At 41.9% G+C, this 19,106-nt stretch overlaps 1 protein-coding gene across 2 annotated transcripts in view; it reads right to left on the bottom strand.

The window, feature by feature from the left end:
- SMAP2 (small ArfGAP2) overlaps nucleotides 1-18,264 on the bottom strand; it is a 42,987-nt gene extending 24,723 nt beyond the window's left edge. Inside the window, exon 1 of one of the 2 annotated variants that reach the window (XM_006174504.3) lies at nucleotides 17,724-18,264. In XM_006174504.3, the coding sequence (XP_006174566.2) occupies nucleotides 17,724-17,826 (103 nt within the window). In that variant the 5' untranslated portion in view covers nucleotides 17,827-18,264. Of the gene's footprint in view, nucleotides 1-16,930; nucleotides 17,142-17,723 lie in introns of those variants that run through there. The other variant, XM_014566540.2, reaches the window with a different exon arrangement.
- Between the last annotated feature and the right edge of the window lie 842 nt (nucleotides 18,265-19,106).

Below are 19,106 nucleotides of genomic sequence, written 5' to 3'. Positions count from 1 at the left end.
ATTAAATACCACTGAAAGAGAGTCTACAGAAAGGAATAAGTCTAAAACAATAAAACAGCCAAAGGGTCAGGACCAAAACAAGGCACATGCCACAGCTTGGTGCCATAGCCTTCTCAGCTTCACTATACACTGGCTATTCATTTCCTTTAAATCCTAGGAAAATCAGTACTTGCACTGAATCAGTCCAGTAACATGCTATACATATCTCATGCTACCACCTGGCCCCATAAAGCTAAAGATATGGGTTACCTAAGCTGTGCCACTAATCAGCTGTGTGACTTTAGACAAGTCAATTCACTTTTCTGAGAGTCAATGTCCTTACCTAGATCAGATTATTTCTTAAAATTTTCCTCTTCCAAAAGATAGTAATGGTATCTCTAAAATTCAGTAAACTACTCTGAAAAAACTAAAGGGTGGGCAGTTAACTTTTAGTAAATATTGCTGCATATAAGTCTTATTTTCCTTATTTTATTATTAGAAGGTAGTGGGTAAGGCTGAAATGCTTCCTTTCCAGCTATCCCATTAGTGGATGGTAACTAGTATATATTTCAGTGATGTTTCCGGTAATAAAGAACTATCAAGTCAACCAATCTGTACTATTATTACTTCAACTCTACTTCCCAGAATTCTTCAGAAGGAAAAGGACCAGGTCCTAGTTTGAACTTTCTTTGTGTGTAGCTCTGAATAAGGACATTCTGCCAAGGTATGTTCTGATGATGGTACTGCCCATTCAAATCATGTAACTAGACCTCCACTGTGAACTGAACTCCAAACTTCTAGGTATGACTTAAATTCTTCCATGATCTGGTCCTTTCTAGCATCAATTCTTATTACTCCTCTTCTCACTTCTAAACCCCAACAAAGACATCACTTCGCCTTAAAACTGTGTGCCAAAGTGCCAGCTGCCATGTTCTGGCCACACAGAGAAATCTGAGAGGGTGACTCCTACCCACGGACACCCAGAGGCCTCTTTCTGATTTGGAGATGAGAGGCAGACTAAGGGACTCCTGGACAAAGTGAGTCCCTGATTCTAACCAGAGGGCCTCCGACTGCCACAAAGATGTCTTTCCAGCCAGCCCTGGAGGAGCTGTGCAGTGCTGTTGGTGGTGCTGTCTAAAAGTGTGAGGCAAGGCCCCAGTCTCTTGGGGTTTCCTGGGAGGTTCTGGTATATGATGCCATGACTGTTTTCCACAGTAAAGAGCTGATATATTTTAAGGATGGGGAAAGAGCTAGCCTGAGTTGAAGAACCTCACAAAGTCAGTGAGAAGGTTAGACTGATCACACAAGCTGATGCTTCCAATGGAGGCCAGTCCTATGACGTTACAGACACTGAGTATGGCAAAACCCAATACAAATCTGAACAGGTCCAGCTCTTTACTGAGGACATAGTAGACTTTCTCAAGAAAGAACTAAAAGTGAGTCCCCTAAATTTTATTTCACAGAGTGATGATGGCTTACCTTCAAGGACATACCTGGTCACTCAAAGATATGTCAAAATCTCTCCAATTCCTAGTGACTGGTGCCAAAACACCCTAAAAATATCTCAGAAGAATGTGGAACAACATCAGAGGGAAAGAATGGATGGTATGGTTGAAAACACTCATTTTCAGGAAAGCCTAGGGCTGCTTTCCCAAGAAGATGCAGGATGGAAGCAAAGAGTGTGGAACTATGGAAAAAATGCTTGAAAACCCACATACATGGGATGAAATAAGTTTGTAAATGATAAAAAGAGCCAGCTAAAAATCTATGACTGGAACTGCTGGAGAGGATAAATTTGCCTGCTCTCTTTAGAGATTACATGGATGATGCTGATTTGGGACCAGACAAAAAGAATGCATCAGAAAATGGAGACCATCTAGACGATGAGTCAGAAGTTGATTCGAAGAAACTCATCCATGCTGTTAACTTAAATGTTCCCTTAAAAAGGCTTGAAGGAGAAAAGCAAGGAACATTTTAAAAATTACATGAAGAAAATCAAATGAAAAAGAGTTTACAAGTCAAATGAGAAATGTCCCAAATTAAGCAGTCATTTTTGCAATTTGAATATTCATAGATTGAAAGTGAAATTCAAAAGCTTCAGCTGAAACTTCAATTACAGACTGAACTACATCAAAAACATATAATAAAACTTTGCAGAAAGTTAACCAAGGAGGGAATTCACTGCTTAGAAATAAAGAAGAAACTTCCCAAAGTGTACTAAAACATCAGCAGTATACACCAGAAGTGCAACTCCTACAGAAAGCTGGCCAAAGACCTAGAGAGAGAATTGGAAAGACTTCCTTCTGTCAAAGATGGATCATGTCCCATGAGAAAAAAACCTCAACAAAGTTGGCTGGCATCTCTGTCGACTCAGAGGAAGCTCAGCGAGCTAAGAAAAGATATGGTTGCAGGAGACACAAATTGGCTAAAGAAGAGTTTAAATCTCAGCTTTCCCCCAGTGGCTCCTCCACTTTGCTATTCAGCAAGGAGAGGCCTGAGCGGGTCGGGGGTTCATCGGGTCTCCAGGGAAAGAGGAGGCTAAATCATGAGCATTGAGGGACCCAGGGTCATGTCCAGGTTTGACTTAATTCCACAGCAGACACCCCTGAACATCCACAACCACAGCAGGACATCTGCCTATGTTTTCTCTCTTTAAAAGTCATTTTTATTTCTCTCCTTTTAGTTAATGGCTATTATTCAATTGATGCTAAACTTGCTTTTATTATAATTCCTATGATAGGGTTTAACATAATGCTTAAGAACATATTATTTCCACTTCATTGGACTCTCTAGAATTAGACAGTATTACTGTTGTACTTCGACTGCAATAAAAGGTCCTCTATTACTTAAACCATTAATAGCAGTTTGACATGACCAGGTGGAGACATTTGAGACAATACAGGAAATGCAACAAGCTATCATGAAAAAATCTATAAAAGTAACAATATTTATCCCAATAAATTTTGATTGGCTTTTAAAACAATGTAAAATAAACAAAAACTAAACAACACCCCCAGCTAAACTTAGTAATATTTTTATCAGTTTAGCCCTAAATTCAAAGATTATGGGAATTGACACTTTGCAATTATTTGTTTCTTGATTTTTAAATTTCTTTTTAACCTTTGTTATTTTGTTTAGCATATACTTTGCTGTTTCAATGTTTTTAAATTTTATGCAGTCAAAATCAAAGTTTTCCCTTCTGAAAAAAGAAAAAAAGTATGTCCACAGTTCTTGTTAAGTAAATGGTCCCCTGAGAGACCAGTATGAAAGTTGTGGTATGTAGTGCTGGGCCTCCAAGTGGGAAGCCCCTCTCCTGCTGAAGAATCTTGAGTTCCACCTGGAGGATGCCAGTAACCTCAGGGAGGGGCCTGAATACCCATTCACTGAGAAATGAGTAAAAGAGCCCAAAGTGAGCAGCAGCATAACAAGGCTAGTTTGGCTTTATCCTCTAGGACAAGTTCTCTAGAGAGACAATTGCTGGGTGGTGGGTCCTTAGATGGCACCTTTCACATGGGACAGGGCCTGGTGCTGAGGAGAAAGAAATCAAGCAAGGTAATTAAGTATCTACACGGGTCTTATGAAGCCAAGGCAAGTGACCCTAGGATTATGAAGCAGAACAAGGACTGAGAACAATCCCAGGTAAGCCAGCAATTAAACCTTCAAAAGGTGACTATTTTTTTAGTTTCACATATTTTGTAAAAGTTCCCTTTTTTTGGTTCCCCCTTTCTATTCAAAGTTCTGAATGGTGTTAACGGGGCTAAGGGAAAAGAATCAAAGAAAGTGATTTGTGTCCATACACGAGCCATAGCTTTAGAGCAGAGGCAGCAGCGTGATGAAAGCAAGCATAATCCAGAAGACGCACCCAAAGCGAGAGAGGGAAGTAGGACACACTGGGGCCACCTGGACAATCTGCCATCTCTCCCTGTGGATTCTCTTTCCTGAATTCGTATTTTGGAGGTTCTCAGTTTTGACCTATAAGGAAAGCTGGACTACTTGCACTTTCCAGATCAACTTAAGATCTCTCAGAAATAGCTCTACGTGGGCTATTACTTCTTTTTTGCAAAACATCATTTTATGAAAATCTTGCTCCATCCACTTTCTCCACCAAGCCTTTTTTCCTTCCTATTCTGACTCCCACAGCCCTCTGCTGTTCTCCTGTGGCACTCAGCTATGGTTATTCTGTGCTGGGGTTTTATGTTTGTTTTTATTTTGTGAGCTCCTTTAGATAACAACTGCCTAATTTAGTACACTTATAAAAAAAAAAAAAAACCTAGTGTAAGTATTTTTCTTATGTGGACTTGGGATTTGATTTGCTTATTACTCAGAAAACCACACAGAGGTAATTGAAATATCCTACATAGAAAATTAGGGGAAAGGGTATCCTTAATGTTCCTTGTATCCCAGTTAGCCCACGATATTTTGGCTCTAGCCAGTTTCCTCTACACAAAGACCCTGCTTAAAGCATTTATGAATAAGCTAGAAGAGTGGTAGCTGAAACACGGCTTCTCTGAAAAAGGGAGGGAGGAAATAAAAAATAGCTGCTTTCATCAGGGGCAGGAAGGAGATTATTTCACTAGGAGCTAAACAGTGAGACTATCTCAGTATAAACAATTGTTTAGCTTGAAGGCTCCATGTGGCCAATTACTCCAGCAAAGGCTCAGCTGGAATGGAGCACGGGGCCTGCCAGGACTGAGGGACAGAGACTGACACAGGCTCGAGTGTCTCAGTCGTGGCTTTGGGATCCCAGAGCATCCCGGCAAGGATGCTCACAGAACACACTCTACCCCAAACAGCAAACAGCATCATTCTGCACCAAATCCAGTCAAGAAAGCAGACTGCAAAGAGAAGAGGAAAAATGGCACTGGGGGCAAATGTAAAGTAATTCAACCTAAAACCAACATTTTGTGGCAAAAGTAACAAGAATAAAAACCACACCTTATAAGAGAGCTAGTACATTTCAATCACTGCCTCAACGGCTAACAGCAGGCTGGGGGAGGAAGTGTGCAGGGATGGACTGCTGAGCTAATAGCTAGGGAATTATTTCACAGTCTGCCTGGTGGACCTGATATTTCAAAACTTGACATTATGATTAAAGTAATTTCCTATCACTCACGACCTCACTTCAGGGAACAGATGTCAACTTGGTTCACTAGAATTTACTATCTTCACCCCCTGGGGACACTTAGTTCTTTACATTTTTTTTTTTTTTTTGGTTACTTCCAGTTAAAACCTTAACTTCCTCTTTGCAACAACCAATATCTACTCATGTTCTGAAAAAACATACTGAAGATGAAAAGTGAGCCTGCCCACTTGATGGAGGCATATCTTCAAAAGAAACTAACAAAGGTGGGTGACAGAGCTCCTGACCAATGAGATTGCTCTTCATTCTCCATCTCCAGGATTGGTAATAAGGAGAGGAGAACCAATATGAAAACAGATATTAAAAGTAGCCCACATTCAAACAGTTCCACTCTTCTCCCTCTAGACCAGTGCCTCTCAACTGAAGCAGCTGTCCCCCTAAGGGGCCATGACATCTGGAGGCATTTTTAGTTGTCACAACTGGCAGAAAGTGGGGGTGTTACTGGTATCTAGTGGGTGAGGTCAGGAAAGCTACTAAACACACAGGACAACCTCTCAACAAAGAAGGATCCAAAATGTCAACAGTGCTGAGGTTGAGAAGTCCTGCTCTAGAGAAACCATCCTTAAGCCATTCGGTTTGGAGCATGTGAGATATACTTAATGTACCAATTCTGTGGAAAAGCCTCTTCTCTTATTTTGTAACGAACAGATAAACATTTAGATACAGAATTCCCAAACTGGAAAGATCCTGAAGGATTAACTAGCCTAAGCACAGCTGGAGAAACTAAAGCCCAGAGTGGTTAAGTCATTTACCCAAGTTCAGAGGAGAAATCATCAGCTGGACTGGAATGAGAATCATCTTTCTACACCCCAACTGTGTGTTACACACGGCAGATGCTCAGTAACAGTCGCTACACGGTTGTCCTGTTCTGCAGGTGTTGTTTCCTACGACCACACACAGTCACTCCCTGCTGCAGGGAAGCCCAACATCTGAGCTTGTGCGTGAAGGCTCTTATCCACAGCCCTTCATGCCCACATTCTGCTTCCTCCAAAGAAGCCCAGAAATGGAGAAGAGTGTAACACACTAGAGCACAAGAACCAGCAGCCAGGCAGAACTTGGTTTTCAGTTGTTTGAATGGAATCTCATGCCTTTCACACAGGCAGAGCCTTTTCACTCAGAAAAACTTCCAAGTCAGTAAACGAAGCCTTGTGCAAGACCACAGACTCGTGAACTTCTCTCTTGCACGACGGTGTGAGGCCGCTTTCCCAGAACATCAGAGGAGCCCCAACCAGCAGCAAACAGACAGAAAATCAGTGCCAGTTTAACTGAATCACAACCATATCCAAACAAGCTAGAGAACTTTCATTTCTAAACAAAGAGCAGAATAGAAATGAATTCTGGGATCAAAGTACAGACGGTTAGTCCGGTGGCATGTTAGTCATCAAAACAGCCCGGGCTTAAGGGCGCAGAGCAAGAGGTGAAGATTTGCCCTTTTAAAAGAAGACATTCACTACAATGGGTCAAAAGCAGGTGTTTCAGAATTGGGTATAATGAGGTCCAGGTCAGAAGGAGTGGTGCAAGGGCCAGGGCAGCTATGCCATCTGTGTGCATGGAAAGTTCCTGCACAGGGAACATTATGCAGAGGAACCCAGGGCAGGTCCGTAGGGAAAAAAATCGCAGCTTCACAAAAGCCAAAGCAAGGTTCTTCAAATTAAACAAACCTGTGCCAGCAGGGACAAGGAGAGCTTCTAAAACTGCTGCAAGGTTATTATTAATTTGTAAGGCACCTAAGAATGGTGTCTAAATATTTACTCCCATCCCACAAAAAGACTAAGGGACTGATAGTTTAGCCTCCTGTTTCACACCCCCTGCTACATTTTCCCCAAGATGATGTATCACACTAAGACCTCCTACTGAAAAGGCAGGGTACTAGCTTCCTGACTGGCTCCAGCTTTCAATGCAGCACAGATGCCAGAAGCACACAAAAGAAATGGCACAAAGAAGCAATTCCCCCAAAGCAACCACGAGATTTACCTGCTCGGCTTCCTGAAATGTCACAGAGCTTCAAACATCTAAGCTAAGAGGAAGAAGGTGACTTTCAGAAAACAAAACAAAACAAAGATTATGATCTGAACACACATTACTGGAATAGTGTTCACGATGGAGACACACACTATGTACCAGATGCTGCGCGTCAGGTAACAGGTAACAGGTAAACACGGGACACAGTCCCTGTGCTCGTGGAATTTCCAGTTCAAGGAAAGCCTTGTAAAACAAAAAACAAAAACCAGTAGCTGTTACTCCCTTTCCACCAATATAGGGCTTCCAATCCTCCTTCCCAGTGGACTGAATTTAAGTGAAGGAGGCCTGAATGAACAAGATAAGATGCTGATAACGGCACAACAGCATTTCCACATGTCAAGTAGATAATGCGGAAGACTGTAAGTGAGATATAGGCCTACACCTTGGCCCGTCTTGCTGTGACCACGTTCCATATATGTGTTCCTCATGGTCGAGCCTGGACTCCCCCCAGCTCTCTGCTTCTTGCCCCAAATGCCCACAATAGTGAAGCAGTTCAAAATGACAGCCCCCACAGCAAGGCTGTCTCTGCATGGGCTCAACCCAGAGGACTCCCTGACAACTTTTTAAAATTAGAGGGCCCACATAACTATTCAACTCTGAACACATCAATAACCCATCAGTCTAACAGCAAAACAAAAATTCACAACGTCCCATTACTTTATAACACTGAAAAATTAAAACCCAAATGTCCAGCAATTGGGCAAAAGTTAAGTAATGACGTATTCAAATGATGGAATACAATAAAGGCATTTAAATGTTTTTAATGTCATGAAAAATGCTTATGATAATGTTAAGCAAAACAATAATATAAAATGATTACAGTATAAGCTAGAGTAAAAAATGGGTGATAGGATTGTGTAAAGTATCTTCTGCATTGTTGTACTTTTTCATACTTTCCAATGATTTTCACCTGAGATATGAATAACTTTCACAGTGAGAAAAAATTATTATTTTTTTTTAGAGAAATAGCATTTAATGATGTTTAGCTAAAAAAGCACAACTCGTCTGAGAGGCTGTTCCTATGGTAACAAATCTTTTCTCTCCTTAAATGTATAAGAAATCTAATGAAACAGCCTATTTTTACTCTGCCCATAATATGGATCCTCAATTTGAGTCACTTGTGTCAGGCTCCTGTTCACAGATTAGGCTCAGAACCAAGTCAGAATGCTCAGAGGAGGTGATCTGGAGTCTTCCTGATTCCAATGCTATATCTAATGATGCTTACTTTCACATAAAAGCTGGGAACATTAATCTAACACTCACACCATAGGAAAGACCTTTTCTCAAAATTCTCCTCAGTCTGAAACAGTTCCTCTAACCCAGCTCCTCATGCCTACCTTCAGAGAGTCAAGGTCCCCAGTTCCAAACAGCTATTCTTTCAGTAAAAATGCTTTCAACATCACAGAAGAGCCTGAATCTTTTCATTCTTTCTCAAATAAGCTGTCACACTTAAATTGATTTCCATTAGCTCCGTTGTTTACAGCTACTTTGAACACAAGCACCATGATAAGAACAGGGATTTTCCTTCCTATTTCTCGTTGGAGGCCTTGGGTCAGTTATAACCCAACTGGGAAAGTTATCAGTAAGAAAAACACACCAATGCCCCGTCTCTCACCGTCTTTATACTGCAGCATAAGATGTTACCAGTTCACATGGAAAATTCTGTAAGGAATTATTTTCCAAAGATATAAGCACAGAAACAATATTAAGACGAAAATTTAAACTCAAGGCTTGAAATACTAGAGAACTCATGTCTAAATCCACGCTCATAGTGGGGAACTTCCAGTAAGATAAGAAAAGAGGAAGAAGTTAAAATTTACTTCGTGTGCACTTCAGGAAGTAACATTTTAGGATTAACACAGAAACCCACATCTAAAGATGTAAGCTCTGTGCTAGAGGCCTGGGGATTTATGGCCTTCCCGTCTCTAGCAACTGCTGCGAAAGACAGCATGGCTATTTGAAATAGAGGAAAAGAAAAGGTGCTCTGTTTTCTCACATCACTCTGCTGGGACAGGCTTATCGGCCACAGCTGAGTAGGTCTCTCTTCCTCCTGTACTTGCTTTACTATTTTCAGTACATTCTAAAATGAGAAAGTTACACATTTGTTTTTTGGGTGAGGAGAAATGACATGAAGCATGAGGTACCCAGTTCTTACTGTTTCAGATTAAGACATTTCTTTCTGAAAGTTTTGACCTGAAATTAAGTAAGGATCAACAAAGCATTCTCCAAGTGGGCTTATGAAACCTAGCACTTTCTAAATAAACCATATCCCATAGGTATTTAAAAGCAAACCAGAATACCCAGAGGAAATATAGAAATGGGGGAAAAGAGGGCCGTGGTCAACAAAAATGGTCAGAGAACTAGTTAATGTTGCTTGAAAACGAAAACGAGCAGTAATAATAAAATCCCAGCAACGTGTTACAAAGGTGAGTAACAAAATCCTGTTATCACCCAGCAATACACTACAAAGGTGGGATTCCAGGGCAAGTTTCAGCCACACAGGAGGGAGCACGGTGGGTTAGGGGAGCAGTGGACAAACTGAAGACAACCACCAGGCAACCTTATGCTGACGGGTGGCCACAGCTGAAGGGAGGTTTGGCTTATCTCTGGGGTTTTCCACTGGGAAGGGGCCTGCAGTTCAGCCATCAATGGACCAGCATCCACAAAGCCTGTGGGGAAATATAGGATCCAGAAGAGTGGGGTAGGGAAGGAGAAAGTTTGGAAAATGGAAGAGTCAAATACAGTAACGAAATATGGTAATTATTCAACGTGAGGCTTGAGAAACGCACAGATATACGTCATAAGGTGAAATGGACTGGCTGGGGAGAACTGGTACTCTGGGAAACGGGCTGATACGCTCTGTACAATACCAACTTACATTTTAATTACATCGGTGAATTACAGAAGTACCTGCGAAGAGGAAATTAATTTGGGGGGAAAAGAGAAAAACAATGAATCCTGTGTTTTTACTGTGGGTAACTACTCAGTGAGGGTCCCTTATCCGCAGCTTCTGTGGAAAATAGCAGTCTGAAGGCAAACACACTCACACTCCACTGAAAGCCTTTGCTGGCCTAGTGCCACCAATTGCATTAATGTGGCAGGAGCCCAAAGGCAGGTGACCTGATTGACGAAAAAAGTACTTCTAGAAAGTGCTAAACTTGTATCATTAAACACTTTATAATCAAGAATAAAACTAGGAGCAATAAGCTGAGAAGTTTTGCCCTTAAATGGAGCAGCAGCAACCTTCCGAATAACACTTTTCAGGTCCAGTATAGAAGACGGTAAATCCACTGATCTCACCTCTCTCCCCCAGTGCTAACCTATCTGAAGTGGGGGGGGTGGGGTGGGTAAAAAACAGACAAAGATACATGAGTCAAGGAAAACTGGCTCCACCTTAACAGTCAAGAAAGGTCTAATCTGTACAATGTTTTAAGGCTGCAAGCCTCAAAACCCTCTTTGTACATCTTAAGTGGTACTGACTCAAGTTTTGAGCTGTAGATGGGACAAGCTCAATGTACACACATCATGCCTAAGACTTCTCAGAATTAACAGGGTGGGAACTTATTTTCTGAGTAACCAAACGATAAACTGCTCCTGGAAGAGACCAAAAGTCAAATATAGAGTCAACAGAAGCCACATATCCTGACTATATAGGCAATGGCTGAGTTGCTACATTATTCCCCAGGATTAATTACTGTTTCAGCAACAGTTAAGATCCTTTCCAAGCACAAGAGGTTGTATCTGCCTGAAAACTCCTCTTATCGCTTGTCCAAAATAACTCAACTATTTACTAATAAGGAGAAACAATTACATCTAGGAGATTTTTTAAAGTGCCTAGGTGCTTTTGCCTGATTCAGCTTGGATCCTACCCATCAAAGGGAATTACATCTCCCAGGCTCCTTGTCAACTGATTTCTGGGCAAGTGCCATCAACGGGAGGCACCAATAAGGATAAGGTAGGAGAAGCGGGAGCCAGGGTAATGCTCTCTGTCATACTTGGTCTGAGTTCCAGCTGCCACCAGACAGCTCTTCTTTCCACGCTTCGGGCTCACAGGAGACGGCTCAGGCTTCTGGCCTTTGGTGATACCAGCACCTTCTAATTTCCTCAGGGACCTAGGAGCTCCCAGGTGTTGCCAATCTCTAGGCTGTCTCACCAGCCCATTTACCTCCTCGGCTTTTATATCACCTATGCAACCTATTTCATATTAAATTCCCTCTGCTTGTACCACCACCAAGGGTTTCTGTTTCTCTGAAGGATCCCTGACTTCAAAATATATTTTATTAAGCTACTTTTTTTTTAATGGAGATACTGGGATTGAACCCAGGACCTGGTGCATGCGAAGCATGTGCTATACCACCGAGTTATATAGCCTCACCCCCTAAAATACATTTTAAAATTTAGCTTTCCTAATAATTATACAAATATTTGGATAACCTATAAAAGGTGTCTTCTAATAAGAAACAAAGATTTTATATTGTTCAAGTATTTATTGAGGCTCTGATCTTCGCCAAGAGGTGCTCTATGTGCTGGGAATACTACAGTGAAAAAAATGGACACAAGGCCCCTGCCCTCGGGGAGCTTCCATTCTAGTGGACGTGTTAACTGTGGCAAATTACAATTTTAAAAAGTTGACCAGTACGGGAATATTTCTTTAACAACAGAGGAATTTGGTAAAAATAAAGTAACGTTAAGGTCCAGAACTTCTTCCAAGTTAGTATCTACTTAAACTAGCAGCTTGATTAAACAGAAGTATGACTGTGATAAGGATTTAAGCAGACACAATAACAAAAGTCAGGCATTGTAATGCTTAGATGTAAAACGTATGTGCTTCATACAGATTCTTGCTGGGCATCTTTCTCACAGGGGATATTATTCAGAGGAACTGAGTCTGAGTCCACTTAATAAGTCACTTTATCCCTTCTTTATGGCACAGGTAAGTCCCAACATAACATACAAAGCATAGCATACAATGTACATAATGAGTCAAGTGTTGTGATCTCCAACTGCATGACATCATTTCTGAGATGGAATTTTCAGGCAGAACAGAAACAGACAATGACTCATGTGGTGAACAGTTATGTAGACAACTGTGCCCAAGAAAGCTGCCACCTACATACCATAATGACGTCAGATGAAAAATGCAGAAAGAAGACAGTTTTCTGATTTATTTAAAAGCAATCGATTTGCTGAAAAGTGTACCCAAGAGATGTGGCTGCAGCTACCTGTTTATACATCCTAAGCACTGAGCAACCAAGAAGCACACATCAAATATTCAACACTATTAGACTGCTTGAGTAGGAAAGCATGTTTAGCCTCAAAAATCAACATCATCAACTCCAGAAATGGCATGACATCTACTGCTGGCATTTCACTAGACTCTTCCAAGATACTTTAACATCGTCATGATGGTACAAGTCCAGGGGATCTAGTGGGCACAATACTCAGACCTTTTCTACTACTCAGCAATTAGAAAGCATTTCATGTTTGCAATATTTACAATTACATTTGAGTATCAGGTGGACTTCCAATACTGTGGGCTTCTTACACAACAGAGAGTCTACAGCGTATTCATAATGTCAATGCCGTACAGCAAGTCACTACAGAGCTAGGATTTTAACCTTACTGGTCCCTGCCTACCTTATCCCTTACCAATCCCCAAATGTAGTCAGAAGATACTGAAAAATCATGCACACAGGATGGCACATCTTGGAGCCTTTGTACATCCTGTCTTCTCTGTCTGGAATGCAAAGTCTCCTAAACTCACCTGACAAAGTCATGCTTATCATTCAAGACACAGCCTAACTGTCTCTTTGAGCCACGACTTCCTGAGACAGACTTGCTTGCTTTTTTCAAAGCTTTCATTTCTCCCTGTGCATAATGCCACAATGATAATTACTACACTGCATCATTTATCTGTTTACACATCTGCTTCCCCATTAGACTATAAAATCTTTGAGACCAAAAGCCCTATCTTTTAACCTACATATCTTGGTACAGTGTCTGACACAAAGTAGGTGCTTAAGAACTATTTTCTGAATAGGAAAGTATCTCCCAGGGAACAGGTTTAGCAAGTTGATATTAAAAGACAATCTAATGAGGACTTTGATAAACTACTTTGAGTAAAACTGTGTCAACCTAGCCATGACTGTCAGAGTTAAGGTGCATTAGCTGTAAAGACCTGGAGAGTAATCTGATCTTGGCTGGAGAAGGATGTTTAACAACTAGAGATGGAAGCAAAACTCCTTCTGTTGTCCAGATCTGATGGAATTTTTAAAAATCTCTTAAAAGGGGCCACAGATACAGCTAAAACAATTTTAAAATGATAGGAATGTTGATGTTCTAAGGAATGATGTTTAACAAGCAATGATTTAGCTACTGACAAAAAACAAACGTAAAGCAAAGCTAAGATTAATTTACCAGAGTTAAAACTCAGGTAATATTTTTACATTTCTACACAAAGATTCCCTAGTCTAATCTTCTGAAGAGTCAGGAAACATCCAGAGAGCATCCTCAAGGGTACCATAAAGTACATTTGTAAAAATGCTACAACCCCATATATAGGAAATGGTTTTGGCTTAAAAACTAGGGAATTATTGGGTGAGTCATTCTAACTGTGGCTTCCAGTAACCAGAATGGAATCAAGTCAGAAAGTGGAATGAATAAAACCAAGCTAAAATAAATAAGATCAGCAATGGTAATGATAAATAATGCTTACATTTGTGTTAACACTTTAGTTTATGAGGCATTTTTCATTTTTCAAACGTGGAAAATTAAACTGAGAAGTTAGGTGGCGTGCTGAAGGTCACAAAGTTAAAATAACTTTTAACTCCTTTTAACTGGAGTTGAACCGGATGTTCCAAAATCAAGTCTACAGCTCCTTCTGCTACTCTGATTCTTTGCCACCTGAAAGGTGAGCTTATATGTGCTGTGGATGGGCCTTAGGACACTTTCTAAGATGACTTCAATGAGAACAGAGAGTTTCCAAGCTACTTAAGCATATCCTTCAACTTAATACCTTGAAAGAATGAGGACGCTCTTTAATGTGTCTCAGAGGGAATCTTCACACCCTCCATGTTACACTCTCCATTGAAAGATGCAAGCTGCTGTGAACTCTGGGTAACATGCTACTATTTGCATAAAAGCACTGCAAAGGTATATATTTAAATGCAGTGGTTTGTCTATGCATATATTATCTCTTAAAGCACATAAGAGATTACCAACAGTGGGTACTTCCAGAACCACTGAAAAATGATGGCTAAGGGATCAGGGACAGGAACACAACTTTTCAGGGCACATATTCCCTTTTGAGCCTTTTGAATTTTAAACCACATGAAAGTGCTACCTTTTTCAAAAAGGATATTTAAAGTTAAGAATACATAATGAGAGTTGGAACAAAGGCAATGGTTAGGTGATTTGGGGTGAAACATTTCGGAGATAGGATGTAGCAGAAGAATAGAAAAGTAAAACATATTCCAAAGTTTCTGTCAGACTCCATAATTCCATGTGGTGTTTCACAGTTTGAAGTAAATATTCCTGAAGACCATCAAATTTCTTCCATTCTAATTCTTTGCTCATTAAACAGCTCTCAGTTTTTTTATGAACCTTGATACTGAGGTAAGTGTGTCCTAATCGAGGATACAAGTATTCAGGTCATCAGAAAGGTAAAGCCTTCCACGGTAAATAAGAGAGTGTCCAGCTTAAACCAGTCTCTGAAGAGGTTGATGAGGAGGTATTCCAGGCACACTGATAAAATATGGAACTGCAGAGCTAAAGACTAAACCTTGGACCAGTACAGCCCCACCAACGGTCTATCCAAAAATGGGATCTGGCCGCAACTAGGTGGAATTAACCATTGACACATCTGAAATTTTCAGTATGTTTGTCCTCTGTTCTACCACTACTTAAGTCAGTCCGAAATTTTTACCCTAAAGGTCACAATAACTTAAGGGTTTTGGGTGATGAAACCATATCTTTCAGCCTAAAAAAAGTCATGGTATTTTTTTTTAAGGCAGTACCAAAGCAGCTTCCGTTCTCACACAGAAATTACTTCAGTGCCTTAGAGGTCCAGGAAACTGGTGAGTCTTGTGCTCAAGGGAGTTAAAAAAAAAAACCCAGTACCAACAAAACTTGCACTACATAAAGAAACCACACGCTTGTTCTCTATTCTGATGTTCAAATTACATACTTAAAAGATAATATCATTCTTAAATCAGTATAAGATTTTTAAAAGAAGAGTCACAGCCAGAGTTATTTTGGAACATTACAAAAATACCCACTCATAGCTCTGCAATCCAGGGCTACATCATTTGATTTCATATTAGTGGATTAGCAGTCACTCACCAGATTCCATACAATTGAGCTCTCAAGCTCTTTCTAAGTAAGAAAGGACATGAGACAGACCAATAAATACTCAAATTCAAAACTCATTTTAGCCCATAGTTTTTAAATTCCTCCTCCCACCAATTTTTTTTTAACCGGCGCCAACGGGTAACAATCTACGGATGCAAGTGTCTCTTCCCTCCGTGATCTGATAGTTGTCCACATGATCATTAAGACAACCAAAATTAGGAAAAAGGAGGGGGAAAATGAGTAAGAGGGGTTGAAAGAGTAGAAAGGGCTAGCTAATTCACAAGCTGGATAAACCGAGGCCACAACAATTAAATGTCTTATTTAATTAAACTGGAAGATGCTTGACACATTGTCATCTTATTTTTAATACGATGGCCAAGTCACTGAAGCCACCAAGCTAAACTGTAAAACCAATTTGTGAAAAGAAATTGTTTCAGGAACCAGGATTCTATCATGAAGAGCAGTTAATAAAGTTTATAAGCTGGCAGTTACTAGCTCTCATTAAGAACTGACTAATGTTTCAAACGTGATCCCCAGTAATTCTATTGATAAAGAGCAATGGAAAATTTGGAGGAAGAAGTGATGAATCAACCTCTCTTCCATGTGCTATATTTTACTGGAATATGAGTAAGTATAAAAGAGGTAAGCGAAATTGGGGGGGTGGTACTAATCATCGAAATGTCATCTGACTCCCCAGGTGTAGCAATGCTCACTCCAGTGATGTGCTTTACTGTGACTCAAGATCTGTCAACTGAGGACACAAGGGAATTTGAGTAAAGCCAAGAGATATACTCCTAAATTTTAAACCGAATCTTCCAACAGATCTAGCACAAGATCTCACAAGAGTCAACTATAAGAAATTAACCTACTCAACATAAATTGATTCTAAAGTACTTTTTAAAATGAATTCTTGCCAATGCAAAAATTCAAGAAAGACATCTGGGGACCTGTACATGTCATTTATCTCTTGGCCAAGGGCACTAAAATATACTATGAGGTTTCCAAATCAATGTATCCCTCCTCTGTTCTCCTTACATAACCTTATTTCTCTAAAATAAAAGTTAATTAACTGAAAATATCAATTAAGAGCATACTTCCTTTCTCAATATTGATAAAGGCAAATACAGCTGTTGTGTACTATATGCCCAACATGCTATATGGAAAACAACCCAGGCAAATCGACTGCATTATGAACAAAAGTAAACGATAGCTCCCAAAACCTATCCCTTTCTCTCCAAAAAAGAATTTTCCCAACTCCTCCAATTATATTCCAAAGAATTCAGAAAGAAAGAAAACAGAATAAATGTCGATCGCAAACATTTCACTAATAACCAAGCTTTCCTAGCATACTGATTTGTAATTGTATCAAATCATGAATCTTTGAGGGCACAGAAAACAAAGACTAAATGGCCCTGCCAATCTACGATGATCATATTTCACCTTTAGAAGGGTGACCGCCATGGAAGCAACAAATTCGATGCATCCCTTGCTTCCTTCTTGGCACTGATTAAGCCGATCCTGCACTGCTGCCACAATCTGTTAGTTTCAGCCACCACACACACATCAGGCCTCTAACACTCCACGAGCCAGGGCTAGGCTGTCTAGAAATCCGCACTGTGTCACTGCATAAGGCAGTTTCCCCCTCCATACATCCAGGAAGAGGAAAGCCACCTAAGCCCTCTGTCAGATCTCAGCAAGACTGTAAAATGACAGAAAGAGCTGCTAACCAGCAGGCTGCAACGCTCACCACCTTTAAAAATCGTTTAAGCAGTTTTAGTCCCCGTCATCTCACTTCCCTCCTCCCCTTCCTTCCTCTTCTCTCTTTCTGTCTCCGTCTCTGTCTCTGTCTCTGTCTCTCTTTCATACACACACACTGCAGTTCAACCCCGGCTTCGCAAGCGAAAGGCTGCGAGCTCTGGACTGCCTCTGGACTCACAGTCGGCCCAGAACTCATTCAGAGCCCTGAAATACAGACATTCTCACCTGCACACACCACACCACTTCCACTCCCACCATCACCGCCTCTTCAACCACACTCACTCGCCCTCGCAACCTCTCTCCACACCAACCCCGGCGCTGCAGAACCCCTACCAGCCTCATCAGCAAGGGGAGCACACGTTACCATTTAGATCATCGAGGCCACCTAAGCTCCAGAAACCCCCTCCCCACACAGGCCACCTCCCCGGCGCCACCTGGAGTCTGGACCCCCCGGGCGCCGAGAGGGATGCGCTACCTTTAGACTGGCAGTCCGCACAAAACTTGTTATCCTCCTCCAACAGCAGGTTGGCCAGGACCGCCTGGTACCGATCCACGTCCTTCACTGATTTGCCCGTCATGGCCAGGGTGCCGGCGGGGGCAGAGAGCGACGCGCCCTCCTCGCCCCCAGAAACCCCTGCCTCAGTCCGGAGGTGAGGACTCCCAGCTCCCCGCCCAGGGGCACCTCCTGAGCGGGGGAGAGCCCTCTCCCCCGGCCCGGCCCGGCGCCCCTTCTCAGGTCAGCCGCGCCTGCCTCCTACTCTGCAGCCCCTCAGCGCGGCGCCCCCTGGCGGGCTTAGGGAAAGGCCCGAGTCCCGACGAGGCTGTCGGACCAGGCAGAGACCCTCAGCCCAGGCAAGGGGGGCGCTCGGGCCTCCCGCGTGCCGGGCGCAGCGACGACCCCCCGGCCTGCCTGTCTGCGGGCCGTGCGTCCCGCGCCTCGGTTTCCCTGGCAGCTGCCTCCTGCTCGGCCACCACCTCGGCTGCCTACTTCCGGCAGCTCTTCCTCTCCTCCTCCACCCAGCCCAGCCCGCGCATGCGCCCCGCCCCCACCGCTTCGGACTGGGCTCTTCCCTCCACTCCGCCTCTCAGGAACCAATCCGGGCAGAAGTGAGGGGCGGAGCTTGGGTGGGGCGGAGGGAGGAGTGGGCACGCCCCCTGCATGTCCTTGGAAAAGAATGAATGGAGCTCGGCGGAAAGGAAGTGGAGGGAGTGGAAGAAAGTGAACGAAGACCACAATTAACATTTCCTGAGCTCTTACTATGTCCCAGGCACTGTGCTAAGCGCTTTATATGAACCATCTCAATATAATCCTACAAACGTCTCTGAGTTAAATATTTACCATCCTTATGTAACCTGGGACTTGTGGATACTCCGAAGTCCTCTAGCTTATTCTTTTCTTCAACAAACAGATGGGCCCAAACTCCTAATCCAGGGTAAGGGGACATCTCACCCTCCCCAAATTTTCCGAGGATTCTAGTTACCTCTCACTTGGAATGCCTGCTTCTGGTGAATTCTGTTCCCCGTTCATTAGCCCTCCTCTTGTGATTAATGTCATCTTTGGACATTGTTTTTCCTGGTGCCTAGACACTTTTTTGTTTCATTTCTAAATCTTCCTGAAATAGTGCAATTTTTTCACATTATTTTCCATTATGATTTATTATAGGATATTAAATATAGTTCCCTGTGCCATAGAGTAGAATCATGCTGTTTATTTTATATACAGTAGCTTGTATCAGCTAATCCCAAACTCCTAATTTATCTCTCCCCCATCTCCTTTCCCTTTTGGTAAACATAAGTTTGTTTTTTATGTCTGAGTCTGTTTCTGTTTCATAAATAAATTCAGTTGTGTCATATTTTA

The sequence above is a fragment of the Camelus ferus genome, chromosome 13, assembly GCF_009834535.1.
Source record: "Camelus ferus isolate YT-003-E chromosome 13, BCGSAC_Cfer_1.0, whole genome shotgun sequence".
Lineage (NCBI taxonomy): Eukaryota > Metazoa > Chordata > Mammalia > Artiodactyla > Camelidae > Camelus > Camelus ferus.
This window is presented reverse-complemented; position numbering and strand designations above follow the sequence as displayed.